At 54.8% G+C, this 18,098-nt stretch overlaps 1 protein-coding gene across 2 annotated transcripts; it reads right to left on the reverse strand.

The window, feature by feature from the left end:
* Positions 1-686: 686 nt before the first annotated feature.
* Positions 687-13,616, reverse strand: SLC34A1 (solute carrier family 34 member 1). 2 transcript variants are annotated; one of them, XM_004284809.3, is made up of 13 exons: positions 13,428-13,616; positions 12,369-12,498; positions 12,071-12,220; positions 11,857-11,985; positions 11,460-11,603; positions 10,402-10,513; positions 10,083-10,278; positions 9,904-9,999; positions 4,404-4,473; positions 3,955-4,122; positions 2,599-2,715; positions 2,374-2,498; positions 687-1,714 (listed from the first exon to the last, which is right to left on the reverse strand). In XM_004284809.3, the coding sequence occupies exons 2-13, from the start codon at positions 12,475-12,477 to the stop codon at positions 1,214-1,216; spliced, it is 1,917 nt and encodes a 638-aa protein (XP_004284857.1). In that variant the 5' UTR covers positions 12,478-12,498; positions 13,428-13,616; the 3' UTR covers positions 687-1,213. The 2 variants fall into 2 exon arrangements, with proteins under 2 accessions (XP_004284857.1, XP_033270775.1); XM_033414884.2 differs by having other exon boundaries at positions 12,369-12,522.
* Between the last annotated feature and the right edge of the window lie 4,482 nt (positions 13,617-18,098).

Here is an 18,098-nt window from a genome sequence, read left to right on the forward strand (position 1 = left end):
TGAGTGGGTGATGGTGGGGCTGGTAGCCTGGAGAGCAGCTCTAGGGCTTGCAGGCCCTTGCATCTCCCTGCACATACTTCATAGGGGACAGAGGTGGGGGTGGGGAGGCACATGTTGCAGACCATCACAACTAGGTCTGGGGCCCCACAGCGTTCCTGCCTCCTTGGGGTCCAAAGGCCCTGGATATGTCCCTGGACTAGAGTGAGGAACTTTAGCACCCCCCCCCCCACCCCTTGACCCTCCCTCTGCAGGCCTCAGCTCAGGGGGCCCTATGGAGGAGGAGGAATTGAAAAACTTGGGTGGGTTTAAATGAAGGCTGGTTTATTGCCCAAAAGTAGAGGATAAAGGTGGGAGGGAGAGTGGCTAGTTTCTGCGCCCTGTGCACTGGGGTCCAGGGCATGACCTCTCTAGCCCATCTCCACCCTGCCTCTCCTTCCCCGAGTGGCCCTGACAGGCCCCCATTTATCACTTGTTTTCTGGAGAACTGATTTTTATCCCAGAGAGAGGGAGGGAGGGAGGCAATGAGGTGGGTGAGCAAGAGGCAGATAGGGCACAACAGGCTCTCTTTGGGAGGGGAGATAGTACTGCTGAACCCCAAACCATGGTCTCTCCTCCCCCCTAGATGGAGAGCAAGCAGACTTCCAAGTGCACAATGAGAATTTCATTTCTTTTTTTTTTTTTAAATCAAACAGTGTTGGGGAAGAGGGTTGTAACAATGATACAGAAAACCTGGGTGAGGATGAGGAGAATGGTATCATGGAGGAAGGAAGGTGGCAGGGAGGGGGCGAGAATTCAGCCAGCGACTCAGGCTCCCACATCTGTGCGCGAGCAAACAGCTGTAGGTCATGAACTCAGACTCACCCTTACTCCCACCCAGCCCAGTCAGAGTTGTGTGTGCACAAGGACACAGTGCAGGTCTCCAAACACATGTGCAAAGGACTCAAACCATACCCAAGTAACATGCAGTTGGCACGCACCCCCTCACTCCACCCCCAGGTGCATCAGTACGCATATGCAGGCTGTCACACAGGCTCACCCCAACATGCCCACATGTGCACATAACACTGTCTCTCAGTTACAAAAGCCCAGACCTCTGAGGACCTGTGCAAGGACAGGTTCATGCCCAGAGTACACAGACACACCCCTCTGCCCTTCTACCCCGGGCACCAGGCACAGGCATTTCCTGACTCCAGGCAGCAGTCTGGGCTGGAGCCTAGAGACGGGTGGCGTTGTGATTGGGCATCGCGAGGCGGGGGGAGGGTGTGGCAGGGGGCAGCTCCTCCAGGAAGACCCTGGCAGGCAGCGGGGGTGAGCGGGGCTCGGGCCTGGCACAGCACAAGGTAGCGCGGGTGATGAGGTGGTCCAGGGGCTGCAGGGAGTGCATCCAGTGGGGCAGGAAGTCCCATGTCTGCAGCCACTTGGGCAGGCGCCCGGGGCTGCGACTCTGCAGCATGCTGACAAGTACCACGAAGGCCAGCAGGGCCCCAAAGGGTGTGCCCACACCTACCATGGCCTGCCAGCCTGCCATGGAGATGCCAAACACCAGCGACGGCAGCAGCAGGAAGCACAGGAGGAGGTAGAGGACGGCGAACCAGCGGTACTTGGCAGTGCGTTTGCCCAACGCCTTGGCCATGCGGATGGGCAGGCGCGTGCAGGGCACTGGGTACCACAGCAGGATGCCTGAGATGTTGAAGAAGAAGTGGCAGAGGGCAATCTGCAGGGGAGAGGGCGGAGGGGTGGAGGTGGGCAGGGGTGCCAGCTCCTGAGTCAGGATAGATAACAGTGGCCCTACAGGGTCTGGGCAGCAGGAAAGTCAGCACTTAGGGCTGACATTCCCCCAGTAAAATACTGAAACACTTCTGGACCAGTAGGTAAATAACTGCTGCCCTGAACTCTCCACATTTCCCCCACTGATCTCCCTCTCAGGAATTCCCCAGCAGATCCTGCCCAGATCCAGTAGCTAAAAGATTCACATCAGTTTCTGGCTCAGGAGCTCTGGCCTTCTGAGTGGGCAACATCCTGGCTTATCAGTTACTCCTTTGCTCCTAGAACAGCAACCCCTTTGCTGTCTGCCCCCCCAGTCCTTGATCCCCCAAACTGAGCCAGCACCCCTTCCTCAGAGTACAAATCCCTCTCACTCTTGTTTGATTGGTGTGGCTCTCAGTAATGTCTCTCCCCTGTTAGACACTAAGGTCTTGAGGGCAGCACCAGGTATACTTTGCCCGTATGGTTCCCATAGAGTCTGGCATAGCAGGTGGCCCGTAGTAGGCAGTCAAAAACTAATTTGTACGTGTTGTCCTATGTTGGGTCAGGCTCCAGGCACCAGTCCTAGCCCTGTCCTGCCTCTGGCCAGGGTTACTCTCCCAAGCGCACCTGGAAAGCACTGGACAGCTTCTCCCGGGGGCTGGCCAGTGCAGCCAGGATGGCCGTGGTGGTGGTGCCGATGTTGGCGCCCAGTGTGAGTGGGTAGGCGCGCTCAAGGCTGATCACACCCAGGCCTGGGGGTAGAGGAGAGGACATGGTCTCCCCAGCTCCTTCCTTCAGCCCTTTTCCTGTCAGCCCTGCCCCACCTGACCCTGCCTCGGCGTAGGGACTTACCGATGAGTGGGGTGATGGCCGAGGTGAATACAGAACTGCTTTGGACAACGAAGGTCATGCCAGCGCCCACCACCATGGCAAAGTAGCCTGTGGCCCAGGTGAAGGGGGTGGGAAAGTCTGCGAGCAAACGGTCCCAGTAGGGTCAGTGGGAGGGCATTGGGAGGGGGCGGGGACTTTCCTTTGGGAGGAGGAATCCATGTCAGCTTCCAAGTGGGACCTTGTCAGTCCCCTGCTCGACTGCGGTGGCTTTTCCTGGTCCTCTTTGATCTTGGATTAAAGGCCCTTCTCAGCCTGCTTCTATCATGCTTTTGCTCCCTTGTTCCCTCTGCCTGGGACATCCTCCTCCTAAATATTCATCCTCGGGACTCAGCGTGGATATCACTGCCACTGGAAAGCTCTCCCTGACCCCAGCCCCTGGGCAGACTTTGCTTCTCCCTCCTCTGAGCTCCCATAGATCCATGGATGCCCCTTATTCCGGCGTTTGTCATGCTGCCTTTGCCAGTGCCAGGCAGTGTCCCAAAAGCTCAAAATGAGGCTTAAATGAAAGTCAGATGGTATCACTGCCCTGCCCAAACCCCCAAGTGCCCCTATTAGCCTGGATAAAGTCTAGGCTCTGAGTGCAGCCTGGGACCTGCTCTGTCCCTGTTACCTCGCTGACCTCTCCCTACCTCTCTCCACCTCACTGAGCTCCCACCACACTGCTGGCCACCTTTTTGTGCCACAGTCCTGCCCAGCTGAGTCCTGCCTTGGAGCCTTTGCACTTTCGGGTAGGTTCCCTCCACCCGAAAAGCTCTTCAGCCACATCTGACTGCTCCACATTTAGGTCCCTGCTCAAATGTCACCTCTGCACAGAAGCCACTGACCACCCATCAAAAGCAGCCTCTTCCATATTCTATTTGCTGTGTTTTGCTTTCTCCTTGGCAGTTACTGCTCTGTCTGAATTTATCCCCCCTCGATCACTTTTTTATTGCTTGTCTCTCCCTCTGGGCTGTGAGCCCCCTGAGGGCAGGAGCCATCTCTGTGTGGCTCACCTCTGTATCCCTGGCACCAGGCCATGCTTGGCATACAGTAGGGGCTTAATGACTATTAACTGAATCAAACAATGGCCTCTGAGAATCTCTTTGGAGCCACCTGCTAGAATGGAACCACAGCCGGAAGCAGCCACAGATCCCCAGCTGTCAGCACCTCAGGGGCCTCAAAAATCACCTCGTCCAATCTCTTCTTTGTTCACATGGGGAAACTGAGGCTCAGAGATGGTAGGGCTTTACCCAGATCACACACCAAGGCAGTGGCAGGACTCAGCAAGATCCAGAAGGGCCCATCCTGGGGCCTGCCCACCCACTGCTTGAGGCTCACCAGTGTTGATAATCATCTGAATGACCTTGGCCACCTGGCCCTTGAGCAGAGAGTTGAGCATCTTGACGAGGAGGATGAGGCAGGTGCACAGGAGCACCAGGGAGCCAGCCAGCAGAATGAGCCCCACAGCCAGGTCAGGCAGGCCTGTGTCCACGAAAATGTGGCTGCCTGCGGGAGGGTGGTGGTAGTGGTATCAAGCTTCTGAGAGCTGACCCCCTCAATCCAGCTCCTAGCCCCCAACCTTTGCCACCCTCTTGGGCTCAGAGCCAAAGGCCTTGCCTCATGTCTCTTCAACCTCTAGAGCAGGGCCAGACCCAAGCCCAAGAGCTGGGCTGGCTGACAGCTGTCCTTCTGGGGCTGGAAGCAGCAGTGGCCAGGTGGGAGATGGCTCTGCCTCTGCCAGACTCTGCCCTGCCATGCCAGACATCTCCCACGCTGCAGGTACTCACATTTCTCCATGGTGGCATTTCCGAGCATCCGGCTGGTACTGGCCTCTGCCCTGGGCCTGCGGGAGGGAACCTAGATTAAGAGGAGAGTGACTTAGAGAATTCAGGAAAATGCAGCCTGGGATGGGGGCTAAGGTAGCGGTTAGGGAGAGATGGGGGATGGAGGGGATACAGATGGTCCTCTTTTTTTTTTTTTTTGCGGTACGCGGGCTGCTCACTGTTGTGGCCTCTCCCATTGTGGAGCACAGGCTCCAGACACACAGGCTCAGCGGCCATGGCTCACGGGCCCAGCCGCTCCGTGGCATGTGGGATCTTCCCGGACCGGGGCACAAACCTGTGTCCCCTGCATTGGCAGGCGGACTCTCAACCACTGCGCCACCAGGGAAGCCCCAGATGGTCCTCTTGACTACATGCCCCTGAATGCTTTGCTTGCCCTCTCTGAGTCTGTTTCCTCCAATGATGAAATGGAGTTGAAAATATCTGCCACAGGAGAATCTGGCTGTAGTCGGCCCTCAGAATATTCAGCCCCATCAACCCACTGATCTGGCTCTCACGGGGGCCCGCAGGGGCCTCCTGATCTGATGGTGTCTTGTCCATGTTTTCTTCTACCTCTCCTTGGCATTGGAGGCTGCTGACCATGGCCCACTTCTTCTGAAAACTCTCCCTTCCCCATCTTTTATTATCAATCCCTGTCTCAGGGCCTCCTCTTCACCAGCATCCTTGCCCTGTCCTCTCCCCTCAGGCACGTAGCCCACGTTCTGTTTTCCTCTTGCTCAATTCCTTATCTGGAGGGGGTGGAGCAGAGGGCCCAGGACCAACATCTCTTCCCTCCCCCACCTACTATCGGTGAAGAGGAGGGGGTTCCTGGAGAGGGCCCTTAAATCAGAAGGCCCAGGACAAGCAGGTAGCCTAAGTGAGGGGCTCAGCCTTGCGTGGGGGTGGTGGGGAGTGTCCTGGGCCTAAAGGGGCAGCAGCTACTCAGCTCCAGGACACTGTCACTGTCCAGGGATTTAGCCCAGCTTAGCCAAAGGGCCTGATTCTACAAGAGAAACCACAACTCTGAAGGTTTAGATAAAATCTCCCAATCTGTAAATGTTGGCAACCACTTTAAGACATACTTTACAATTCTGTGAAGGCCAGTCTGGCCAGTCTGGAACCACTCATTTGTAGCCTTCTTGGGTTAAGGAGTTTTTTTCTTTTCCTTGGCACAGCCTGTGGGATCTCAGTTCCCCGACCAGGGATCAAACCCAGGCCCCTAGCAATGAAAGCGCAGGGTCCTAACCACTGGACTGCCAGGGAATTCCGTAAGGAGTTCTTTTTAAAAATGCAACCTGGGCTCCTTACCTTTCCCCCAGGGTCCCATCAGTGAAAGTAGAGAGTGGGCCAGGCTTGGCTAGGAAGAAGCCATGTCACAAAGGAGGACTTGAGCGGCAGAAAGGGGCCCTTACTCCTTGGGCCCCAGGCAAAATGAAAGAGTCACAGCTTCTCCCCGTCACCACCATCTGCCTCCTCTGGGAGCTGATATGGACCCTGGTCCCATTCCCCCTGTGGGGTCTCCATCTCACACCCCTCTGACCTTCCTGGGTGCTGAGGGTAAGGGCTCAGGCGTGGTGCTGGCACTTGGATTTACAGCTCCTTTATGTTTTATTCTAATCTGTGTCATTTAAAAACAAATGTGTGTTAGAGATAAGAACCATTTATGGCACCTGACTTTAAATCGGGGTTTATTTTAATGGCATGTACTCCCTTGAGGGGGGCAGCGTGCTCCTCTGTGTACCCAGTTGGCCATACCAGGGCCCTGGGGCATCCTCAAGCCTGGGCCAGAATTGCAGGCCGAGAAACCAGGAGAAAATAGTCTCTGATGGGCTTGATTGGAAAAGCCGGCTGGGAAAGTGGTGGTAACTGGGAGACAGCCGGGTGTTTGCTGTCTGGCAGATCTGAGTTCAAATCCTGCTTTTATCTCAGCTACCTTGTGCAAGTCATGCCGCCTCACTGAGCCTGTTTTCTCTAAAGCAGGAAAAGAAAAGAGCTGTTGCAAAGGTTACAGGAGGAAATATGTGTGAAGCACTCACGACAGGGCTTAGATCATGACAAGCCTTCGATAAATTGTGCCTCCAAATAAGGATTAGACCCCCTCCTTCCCTGGGCCTATCTAGTATCACATGGTGTATGAGTACGGGTTGACTTCCTAGGTCAGGATCAATGGCTCCTGCAGACATGCCTGAAGATCCTGGCCCTGCTGGGAAGGAACTTGGTGGACCATCCTGCACTGCACTGGGTCTAGGGGTCTCTTGGGGGAGGGTTCTCTGGGACCTGGGGAGGCTGGAAGAGGAGGAGAGGAGCTCCACTGGGGTCCCACTCAGTGCTGACAATGTCGGGGCAGGGCAAGGCTAGGGGCTAGGACTTCTGAGGTTTGGAAACTTGACCTTCCTGCCTGGGGTTATGTGGCCCTGGCTGAGCTCAAAGGGCCAGTCCAGAGACCCTAAAGTGCAAGAGAGGAGTGTGGAGGCAGCAAGAGTGGCAGAGAGGGGGTCAACTGCATTGCCAGGCTGGGTGGGCAGAGACGGGAGGGGAAGGAGCAGGCCCTGGGGTTTCCCTGGCCAGCAGAGGGGAAGGTGGGAGCTCCAGCCTAGATAAAGAGCTGCCAGGCCCAGGGTCTGGGGCATAGCCCCAGGATATGCCCATCCCTCCTGGGCCTGGGGTAGGTGGGGGTGGAGGAGAGGGAGGGGCATGTGGAGGGGGTGCCTTAGCCCTGGGCTCAACCCCAGCTGAGCACTCCCTGCTGTGTGACACTGGACAAAACACATAACCTCTCTAAGCCTCAGTTTCTTTGTCTGAAGCATGAGGTCCATAATGCTGCCCACTTCTCCCCAGGGGCTAGTTGTGAGGAATCTGGGAAGAAAGAGTTTGGGATTCATGTGCTTGCAGAGACAACCCAAATTCAGGAGACACTTCTGGGAACTGAAGCATATGATTAAGCTCACAGAGGGATGTGGGCTCCAAGAATCCTTCCCCTGGGGAAAACCGTGCAGGATGTGGGTGTGCGCAGTAGTCTCCCCTCCAGGAGAAGAGGTGTTTTAGGGTCTTTGCTTTTCTGGAAGCAGAGTGTGAGTGCTCTGCTAGCAGCGCCATCTGGTGGCAGAGAGGAGAATTGATTTTTTTTACGGCCACACCTACCACCCCTGGAGGTTCTCAAGTGGCTGTGGTCACCTGGTGGCATTCACGCCTGATAGGCAGAGTGGGAAATGGACACCTATGGTGGGATATACATCTGGAAGGGACAGCGAAATGGAGAGTCAAGAGTGTGGGCTCCAGATTCCACCAGGATTTTTGTCCTACCTCAATCACATAGACTTGGACAAGCCTGTCTGAACCTGTTTAAAATGGGGTTGTGACAGTCCCTGTCTCCCAGGATGCAAGTCCTCAAAAGAAGCTGGTTTAAACCAGGTACATAGGGTTGACAATCCACACTGTGACCACACAAGAAGGTAATTCCCAGGACAGTGTCAGGACCCTGGAACATCAAGAATTGTTAGGATGCTAACAAACACTGCCTCTGGTTTTTCTTTCACCATCTGGAAAACCCCAGACTGTCAGTCACATAGGTGCCCTGGAGGCTGGCTTAGGCGAGGTTGGGCCTAGCTTGGTGAAAGCTGGAAGCAATGAGAACAGGTTGGAAGGGGCCACAGGAGACTCGGTGGCCAGAGGAAAAACGTGAGTCTTCAGTGCAGGAGCTGCCAGTGCACGTGGCTGAGTGAGCCACTTTCCAAAGGGGACTGTCCCAGAGAGAGGGCCAGAACAGGGAGCTCACATCCCACCCCCAGCTACTCTCCAAGCCAAGGAAATCCAGTCTGGACCCTGCTCTCAAGGGAAGGTTTCCCGGGAGAGCTGGGACGAGAAAACAGTGCTCAGGCGAGTGGTAGCAGGCTCAGCGGAGGAACCAGTGAGGACAGCCCCAGCCCAGTGAACTTGGGTGGGTTGCTTCCAGTCCCTTGGCCTCAGGACCAGCATCACTGAGGATTCCATTGGGTGAGAGCTACATTTGCCGGTGCATCCTTCAAGGGGAGACCAGGTGAATGCAGCTGCAGGCAGGCAGCAGGGATTTCAGAGGACTCGAGGATCGCCACGGCTGAGGAGTTCCCTTCCACAGCTTGCTTTCTGTGAAGTTCAAAGTGTGTGACTTTGGTCTCTTTCAGGTTTTGCTGTGAAGCAGAGGGGATTTTGGCCATTCAGAGAGCTTGGAGAGGGCCCAGAGTGCTCATGAGAAGGAGAGATGTGTTAGAGGGGTCACAAAGCCAGCGTGAAAGCTGTCTGCATGGGCTTTTTGATGTCAAACTGCCTTGAACACTCAGAAGGACTGAGCTGGAGCTGTGTGCCACTCAGATGCAAAGGAACCTTGCAGGGCCAGTTGAAAGAATGTTCTCTGTTCACACTGGGATAAAGTCTGGGAACATCAAGTAGCAAGTGAAGAGGGTGTGCTGGGCTTCCGGTTTCCTTGTCTTTCATTCTAAATGGTGTTACTTCTTGTATGTCATAATCAAGGGGGAGCAAATACTGTGGATTATGGTTTTGATGAAGCATTTTCCTTTTTATGGCTGAGTGAGAAAGTGTGCTAATAGTTAGCTTCCATGTTAGCCTGGTGTAATGGCTGGTCCACGAGTGTCCAACTGATCCAAACGGAGCCTCATTCCAGGCATTAGAAGCCAGAAAGCAGCAGGAAGAGTGCAGCAGGACAAAGGGACACCGGCCTGTGGGAGTCTCCAGGGGAAGGAGCCCAATATCAGTACAAGTGGCTGTTGTGTCTCCAGTGAGGTCTCCATGGCCCACTTGTCCTGCTCCTGGACCAATTTCCTGTTGGTCCTATTTTTCCCAGGCATCCTCTCCCCGCCCACCTCCGCACATTACCTGGGCCCCCAAACACGGCAGAAGTGAGTCGTTAACCCCCCTGGCACCCGGGAGAAGAGAGAGCCCTAGATTGCAAGACCTGCGCTTGGGGCCCTGAAGCGGTAGGACAAGCTCTGGAGAGTTTCTTAGCCCCTTGGAGCCAATTTCTCTACCTATGAAACGACAGGGTTGAGCCATATCAGTGGTTCTTCAACTTGAGCATGGAACAGGCCTAGAGGGCTTGTTGAAATGTAGGCTGCTGGGCTCCACCTGTTTTTTTCTGATTTAGTGGGTCTAGGAAAGGGCCGGATAGTTTGCATCTCTAATGGGTTCCCAGGTGGTATGTGTGCCACTGGTCCACACTTTGAGAACCAATCTCTGGGCTGGATCGATGACATGCTAACTCTAATTGATTGGCAATGGCTGCCTGAAGCTGGTGTGAGGCTGGCAGGGTGTAGCAACATCTGCCCTAGGCACAGTATCACCGCAAAAGTGCCCCATGTTTGTCCTCCCAGGGTAAATGATCCCCTAGGTCTACATAGAGCTTTTGAACAGACGACACTGGCAGTCAGCTGTCTGGAGAAGGAGTCTTCTCACTGAAGCCAGACCTGGGACTCACCTCCATGGGGTTTGGGTGGCACCAGATCCGGATAAGACTGTGATTTCTCAGGGACTCATCCCCCGTGGCAATGCTGGTAATCACGGACTTGTCCAGCTGTGGGCAAGGTGTGGGAGGGGGGAGTGAGGGTGGGGTCCTACAGTCCCCCAGCCCCCACCCCATGACAGCCCTGCCTCCACCTGAATGATGAGCTTAGTGAAGGGCTCTGTGATGATCTTGAGCAGGTCAGGGGCATCGTGGCCGCCGCGGATGTTGAAGGAGGCCACCACAAGTCGAGTGATGTGGTGCAGGTACCCGGTGGCAGCCTCCAGGGGTAGCAGGACCAGAACTGACAGCCAGTTAAAGCAGTCGTGCACTGTGGCCCCCGCGAAGGCCCTGGGCAGGGAGGCCACGTTGCAGGGCAGGCTGGAGCCAGGATGCACTCAGATTGGGGTCTCCTGGTGTCTGGGACCACCCTCCCCCGACAAGGACAGGCCCCTCACTGCTCCACCCCCTCACCGCCGGAAGTCAGTCCTGTCCCCCGCCTGCATCAGGGCCACGATGGTGTTGGTGACGGAGGTGCCGATGTTGGAGCCCATGATGATGGGGATGGCAGAGCTTACCTCCAGCACTGGTAGAAGAGGGTGCCTCTTAACTAACTGGATAAGGGCCACCCAGCTCCTGCCCCACAACCTCTCCTGTCAGACCCACTGCCCTCATCCCAGCCCCCAGCAGGCATTCCTGCCATGCTGCTGACTCTGCTCGGCCTCAGCATCACAGGTACATGGAGGCACATGCTGTGTGTTTACATGTGTGCGTACATGTGAACTGATGTTCACATATGTGTACTGCACCTGTGTATATGTGAACGAGTGTGTGGGTGCATGTCCACGAGGGCACGGGTCCTAAATTCAAATGTGTCTCTGTGCTTGTGTGTGCACATGTGTACACAAGTGTGATGTCACTTTCATGTGTCAGCTTGGCTAGTACCCAGTTATTCAGTCCAACACTAACCTAGATGTTGCTGTGAAGGTGTTTTGTGGATGGATTTGCCTCAACCATCAATTGACCTTGAGAAAAGATTAACCTCAATAATCTGGGTGGGCCTCATCTCATGAGATTAAAGGCCCTAAGAGCAAAACTGAAGCTTCCCTGGGGAAGAAGAAATTCCACCTATGCACTGCAGTATTGGCTTCTGCCCAAGAGGCCCAGCCTGCCTCACAATCACGTAAGCCAATTCTTTGCAATAAATTATAGATCTCTATATATCTCACGCAGGTTCTGTTTCTCTAATTCCTCTGGTTCTGTTCCCTTGATTGATGGAATGAGTGACTGTGTGGTGACATGAAGGTGAGCCTTCCTGAGGCTGTACTCCCTAGTTGCCACCCTTCCCAGCTCCTGGGGCGCCCCTCCTGGCTGAGACTCCAGGCCATGCTTTGGAGAACAGAGTGGGAGACACCAGAGCTGCCCATTGCCCGCGGCCCCTGCCCCCAGTCCTGCTCTTCCCACCCCACCCCAGCCGCACGTCCAGCATCCCAGCCCCCAACTCCTTCCCTGGCCCTGGTGGGCTTACTCACAGCCGGAGGAGACCATGCTGACCACGATGGATGTGGAGGTGCTGGAGCTCTGCACCAGCACGGTCACGAGGATCCCCACCACCAGCGCCGCCACCGGGTTGGACAGGATGGCATTGTCCTTGAAGATGTCGCCAGCCACCTTCCCTGGGGAGCATGAGCCAGCGTTGTCCGAGACCCTTCAAAACCCTTCCCTGGTCCCCTCCCCTCCGCCCTACCTCTCCCCTGAGGCTTCCCTGGGGAAGGAGAAATTCCACCTGTGCACTGCAGTATTGGCTTCTGCCCAAGAGGCCCAGCGTGCTTCACAATCACGTAAGCCAATTCCTTGCAATAAATCATAGATCTCTATATATCTCCTGCAGGTTCTGTTTCTATAATTCCTCTGGTTCTGTTCCCCTACCTCCGGCCAGCTGGAAGGCTGAGCTGAGCACGTCCAGGGAGCAGACGAAGAGGTAGAGGAAGACGAGCATCAGTGGTACCTTGAGGAGCGTCAAGCCAGCCCGGCACAGCTTCTGGGCCAACCCAGGCTCTGGAGAGGGGCCAGTCATGAGCACAGTGGCTGGAGGGCTCTGCCAGTGACTGCCGACACCCCTGCCACCCCGACCCAGGCCCACCTGGCTTCTGCTCATCCTCCTGGGCCAGCTTGGCAGGCAGCGGGTCATGGTGCTCCAGAACCTCCCCGTAGGGGCAGCCTTGCTCGGCGAGGGCCATGGGGCCCAGGCTGGGGAAGGCATAGGCTGAGGTCCCTGGAATCCTGTGCAGGACTGGGGAGCGAGGCTGGTCAGCAGTTCCCTGAGGCCCCAGGTCCTGGGGAGGTTGGGAGGGGTGGGCAGAGGGGTGGAGGCCTCCCCACCGGGGCAGGACGTGGGCAACTGAGGGCAAGCAGGGTCCAGGGGTGGGAGCAGCACTCACCCTGTGGGCTGGGCACATAGGCAAACGCCGCCCCACACGTCATGTGCCCCCCACAGACTGGGAGTGGGGAGACAGCCCGGCTCTCCAGCCTCTCTCCGTAGGACATCATCCTGGGTACACACTGTGGGCCCTGCACATCAGGGGCACAGCAACACTGAGTGAGAACTGCTGTGTCCTGGAAACTCACACACACACACCCATCCCTCCACACCCACACCCATACACTCACGTGCGCAAACACCCATGGTGTGTGATCACAAACATACCTCCAGCGAAGCACACCCTCCAACCCCACACACACACACCCAGAGCTGCACACTCAGGTCTCAGCACAGATTTGGGGATTCATTCACTCATTCATTCAGCAAGTATTTATTGAGCATCTACTCTATCTAAGGCACTGAGCTTGATGCTGGGGTACAGCTGGCTAAGTACAGATGCAGCTCCTTCCCCCAGGAAGCTCAAAGTCTAGTGGAGAATCAGATGTCAATGAAATAATCCCTCAAATAGATGGAACATGGCAATGGGAGCAAGTGTTCTAATGACAGATACAGGTGTCATGAGAGTGCCCCTGGGGCACAGGGGTTCATCCTCACAAATGAACTTCTTTCCCCATCCACCCTTAGCCCCCAGCAATAAACAAGCACTGATGGGCCTTTCTGCCATGAATGAGGCTCAGACCAGGACTTGTTTAGTTAAGGAGGGCCCCCATCCTGTCCCCAAGTCTGGGAAGCCCTTGACTTGCTTTAGCTGCCCCTGAATTGCCACAGGAGTTCCCGGCTGTTGGGGTGGGAGTGCCCCAGTCTGCTTCAGCACCCCACCCTTCACCCCCAACCTTATTCCAAGGGCCCTGGCTGTGGGGTTGTGGGGCATGCAGAGCTGAATTCCAAGCTCTGGAAGAGCATGAGTCCGTTTTACTCTGGGGCAGTGAGCCAGGCTGGGCTGGGACTGAGATGTTATATGGGACAGGAAACAGAGGCACAGTAAGGACAGAGGTGAGGAGCCTGTTTCCTACTAAGGGTTGGGGATGGGGTTGGGATGTGGGGACCCTGGACTCACCTTGGTGTTCTGTGTTTCAGCTCCTGCTCAGATGCTCAGGGAAGCCCTAGGGGCCTGAGGAGAACCTGGGATCCTCTTCTTTATACCCTCGGGTCAAGGGCAAAGTCCCTGGAACCCTAGCTGCCCTCCCTCTGTTCCCCAATTAACCTCACCCCCGTAGATTCCTCCCGGTTAATTGCTAATCGTCAGCTCTGCAGGGGGAGTCTGTGGACAGGCTCTCCCCTCCCCCACACAGATACTCAGCTAGAACCATGATCCAGACCCAGCAAGGAGGGCACAGATGCATCCCATGCCCCCAGGCAGAGACCCTGATGCCACTCAGGCACCTCATTCCCAGGGTCCCCAGAGATTCCATGGCTCTGGCCCCTTTCCCTCCTTCTTGGCCTGACAGTACTCTGCAAGGAGTAACACAAACACCCTTCAGCCTTGCCTTGCATCTGAGTGTCTATGGGTCTCTCTGTGTGTCTTGAGGGGCATTTAGAGGAGAGGGAGTGTGTGATGGAGGAAGCAACAGAAGACAAACCCAGAGAAGCTATGTAGCGCTGAATTGTGGAGGGTCCAAGACCACAGATCCAGGATGTGAGCCTGAGAGAATCTGCCCCTGGCCAGATGGGGCAGGGCCTGGTCTGCATTTTAGAATGGTCCCAGGTGTGTGGGGTTCGGATGTGTCAAAGGGAGTGAGTCTGGAAGCAGAGAGACCGGTTAAAAGGGTGATGAGATGGTCCAGGTGAGAGAGGATGAGGTCTGAATCTAAGTGGGAAGAAGAGGGATGGAGAGGAGAAGATGCATCCCAGGGATACTTGGGCAGGACAATTGGTGTTGGGAGGGTGGGAGGGAGAGGAAATATATCACAGTTGGGCTTCTGGATCAGGAAGTTGATGATAACATGAGGTCTGTTGTAGAGTCCCTGAAACCCAGACAGGGGTCTTAGGGAGTCTTTGAGAAGCTTATTTCTCTTTACAGGACCTTGGAGCCTGAGTTGGGGCCCATATTCACAGAGAGATGAGAAGGGAGCTTCCCTTCTAAGGGACTAAGATTTTCTCAGATCCAGGAGTGGTGAGTTCCATTCAAGATCTAGCTTGGGCAACTGTCTGAGTGACCTAACATCCATCGGCCCATCCATCCATCCATCCATCCATCCATCCATCCATCCATCCATCCATCCTTCCATCCATCCACCTAGCCAGCCAGCCAGCCAGCCAGCCTTGTGTCTATCCATCCATTTCTAAGCACAGTAGTTGAGTTCCTATTCCATGCTGAGCCAAGATTGCAAGGCCAGCTTCTCTCCTGATCCAAGAAATGGTCCAGTCCCTGAGTCGGCCTGGGATTCTAAGTACTCACCTCCCTGAGCCCTAGTCCCTTCCCTTATAAAATGGCAATGAGCATGAATTTTTCAGTGAGTTGTAGGATTCAATGAGATAAATGACCCATCTCAGTGCCTAGAACAAAGTCCCTCAGCATGTTTGTTCTCTTCATGCCCTCATGCCCTTTTCACTGTCTCCAGGATGGCTGAAGTGTCCCCGCCAAAGAAATGGCCCCATCTCCTCTAGATTCTCAGCCCTGTTTCAGGTCAACAACTCTTGGCTCACCAGCTACTCTGTTTGCTCAGGGTCCCCTGAGCTACAAATCTTACTCAACATCTTACACATCTTAGGGCGACACAGACAACAGACTCTGTCGAAGTGGCTAAGAGCAGAGAACAGGCCAGCCTGGGTTTGGATCCCAGCGCCACCACATTGTGGCCGTGGTAGTTTAGGCCACAGAACCCACAGGGGAGAGAGGGGTTGGGGGGGGCGGAGGTGCGGCTGGGATTGGTTTTGAGGAGAGTGACTTTAAGTCCTGGTTTGCCTGGCCAAGTCCGGGTTTATGACTGTTGGCCCAGAGTCCCCTTTCACTCTGCAAAGTGCCCTGGTTTGGACAATAAGCCATATAGTCTTATGGCTTGTTCTGGAAGATTCTGGGGAAATAAGGCAGGGAATCAGCTACGCAGTGCTTGCTAGAAAGGTCTCCATTCATATCAAAAAGGAAAATAAAGACAATCCTGCTTCTCAAAAACATCACCGTGTTGTTTAAAACACCGCCTTCTGTCCTTTTCCCTGTGCCTTTTCTATCTACTTTGGATTTTATTGTCTCTGGAAAATTGCATCTTGCTTTTTTTCATCTAACATTATAACATAAGCCTTTTCCTGTGTCTTTACACTCAGCACAGATGTTGTTTTTAATGGTTGCATCACGTTCTGTCATGAACCCTAATTTATATGGTGAACCCTTGGGTGTCCTAGAACCTCTCCTACCTGGAGGGAGTGATTTGGGTAAGACTGGCATTCATGCACGGGTGGGAGGGGCGTTGCTGATCCAGGGAAATGCAATTATTACTGAGTTCTTGTGTTGGATTCATCCTTGAGCTGATGGGCTCAGAGATTGTCTGGGTACGTCCTCTCCCCTGTCTGCTCCAGTCAGACCCCGGGCGGGAGCAGAGGTATTCAAGGCACTCCTTATGGGCTGGGGGTGTGTCTCCTTTTTAATAAGGTTTGGATCTTTGACAGCTTTGAAGCCTACCTTCCCTGCCCTCGTGGAGCTCAGGGTTTAGCGGGAGAGGCAGTTATTAATCAAATGCATCGCAAGAGAAACAATTATGTAATGCTATGGATCTCCACCACTTGCAAAAATATTTTGTGGGGAGTGGGGCTGCCACAGCCCTAGCAAAAGCATGGAGACTTGGGAGCTGACCAGAGCTGCCTTTGGGACTCTTGAGAGCAGTGGAGAAGGTGGCCACACCCCAGACCCCAAGCATTTCAGCCCCTCTGCTCATCTCAGCCCACTCCTGCTCATGGCCTGCCTCCTCTCTGTCTGTGACAGACCCTGTGTTCCCCTGAATGGTAAGTCCTGCCCTGTCTGCTCACCTGCACTCTGGCCACGGCTTCCCCCAGACCTCTGGGCCCGGAGCCTGGGTGGCTGGTGGTGTCTCACACTGAGAAAGGCACCCAGGAGGAGGAGCAGTTTTGGAGGGAAGATGCAAAGATCCGTCTGTACTGAACTGTACCACTGTGTCTGAGGTGTCTCTGGCGCGAGCAGTTGGAGCTGCGGGTCTGAAGCACGCGATGTTCTCCTTTCCCCAAATGGGGCCTCTTGCATGTTCCAACCTCAGTGAGCAGCATGTGGTCCAGACACGGAGCCAGACATGGAGGAGGCATCTTTGACACACGCTTCTTCTCTACCTCTTGGTCTCAAATTCATCCCCCAATTCTCCCAATTTTCCTTTTCTGGGAGCTCCCTAATCCTTTTGCCCCCTCCCCGGTCTGGCCACCATCTCTCAGCTGGGTTATTGTAGTAGCCTTTCTCTCTGATGGCTCCCCTCAATCTAGTCTCCAAAAAAGCAGCCAGCCAGCCTTCCAAAATGCAAACCTCACCATGTCACCCCTCTTCCTTTTAAATCCTACCCCTGCTAGCCCAAAGACCAGCATCCTGTCACAGCCTCAGGGCGCAGCGTGACTTGGCTTCCTGCCTGAGTGGGCTCAGGTGAAGGTGCCCCCAGGGAGAGTGTGCACAGTGAGGAGAGACCCAGCCAAGCCCAGAGGAGCACCCACATTTGAGGGAGGACACAGGAAGAGGCACAGCAGGGATAGGGAGGAAGAGCAGAAAAGCAGATGCCCCAGAAGCCAGGGTTGCCCATGTTTTGAAAGAGATACCCTGGTCAGCAAGATCAAATGCTGCTGAGGTGTCAGGAAACGTGAGAACAGAGTGGATTTAGTGGCCCTCGAGAGCCTAGTCGGGGCAGTGCTGTAGGAGGGGAAGGAAAAGGAGGTGGGAGCAGAGATAGCATGGCTAACGTGCATGGGACAGACTGACAGACACTGAATTTCGTCACACCGACGACAAGGATTTCTCCAGGAGCAGCATGATTGCTGAACGGAGTAGAGAATGGTCCCAAGAGCAAGTGTGTGGTCCAGAAAGGGAGCAATCTGGACCACAATCTGGACCAGCAATCTGGGAGAACAACCAGCTCCAATTATTCTCCTTTTCTACAATTCTCTGTTAAGATCCATTTGCTCCTTAAATACACACAATTTGCTGCACGTAAGTTTTCTGCAGGACCTAAAGTTTAACGACAATCAAAGGAGGAAAAATTGACATTCCAGACCATCTGTTCATGACCTGGATTTTTTGAGGGGATCTGGTTAATGACAACAGGGTTTCCCATCAGCACAGTTTGAGAAACTTGTGCCTCTTCTCATCAATATGTTTATTTAATATTCAACCAACATATAAGCCCCACGGAGGCAGCACGGTGCTGTACATCGGGAATATGGGCATCAACATTCCTGCCCGGCATGCAGCCAGCACAACTGCACACCAACACAGCATGAGTGTGCATTGCACACATGGGTGCATCCTCTCTGTGTCTGTGGTCAAAGCATCCACTCTCACCAGCAGGCTGAGTGACACGGTAGGGGTCACCTGTCACCTCCCTCTGGGAACAGAGCAGTCCCTCCCCTGGCCCTCTTGACTGTCCTCTCTTAGAGAGCCTGGATTTTGATCTGAGCTGCCCGGCACAGATCAGGCAGGGCCCTGAGACATTGTCCCATCTGAGCCCCACTTTCCAGAGGGGTAGCCCAAGGCTACATTAGATCCTCTGGGTCCAGGGCAGGGGTGGCTGACCTGAGGATGCCC

The sequence above is a fragment of the Orcinus orca genome, chromosome 3 (genome assembly GCF_937001465.1).
Source record: "Orcinus orca chromosome 3, mOrcOrc1.1, whole genome shotgun sequence".
NCBI lineage: Eukaryota > Metazoa > Chordata > Mammalia > Artiodactyla > Delphinidae > Orcinus > Orcinus orca.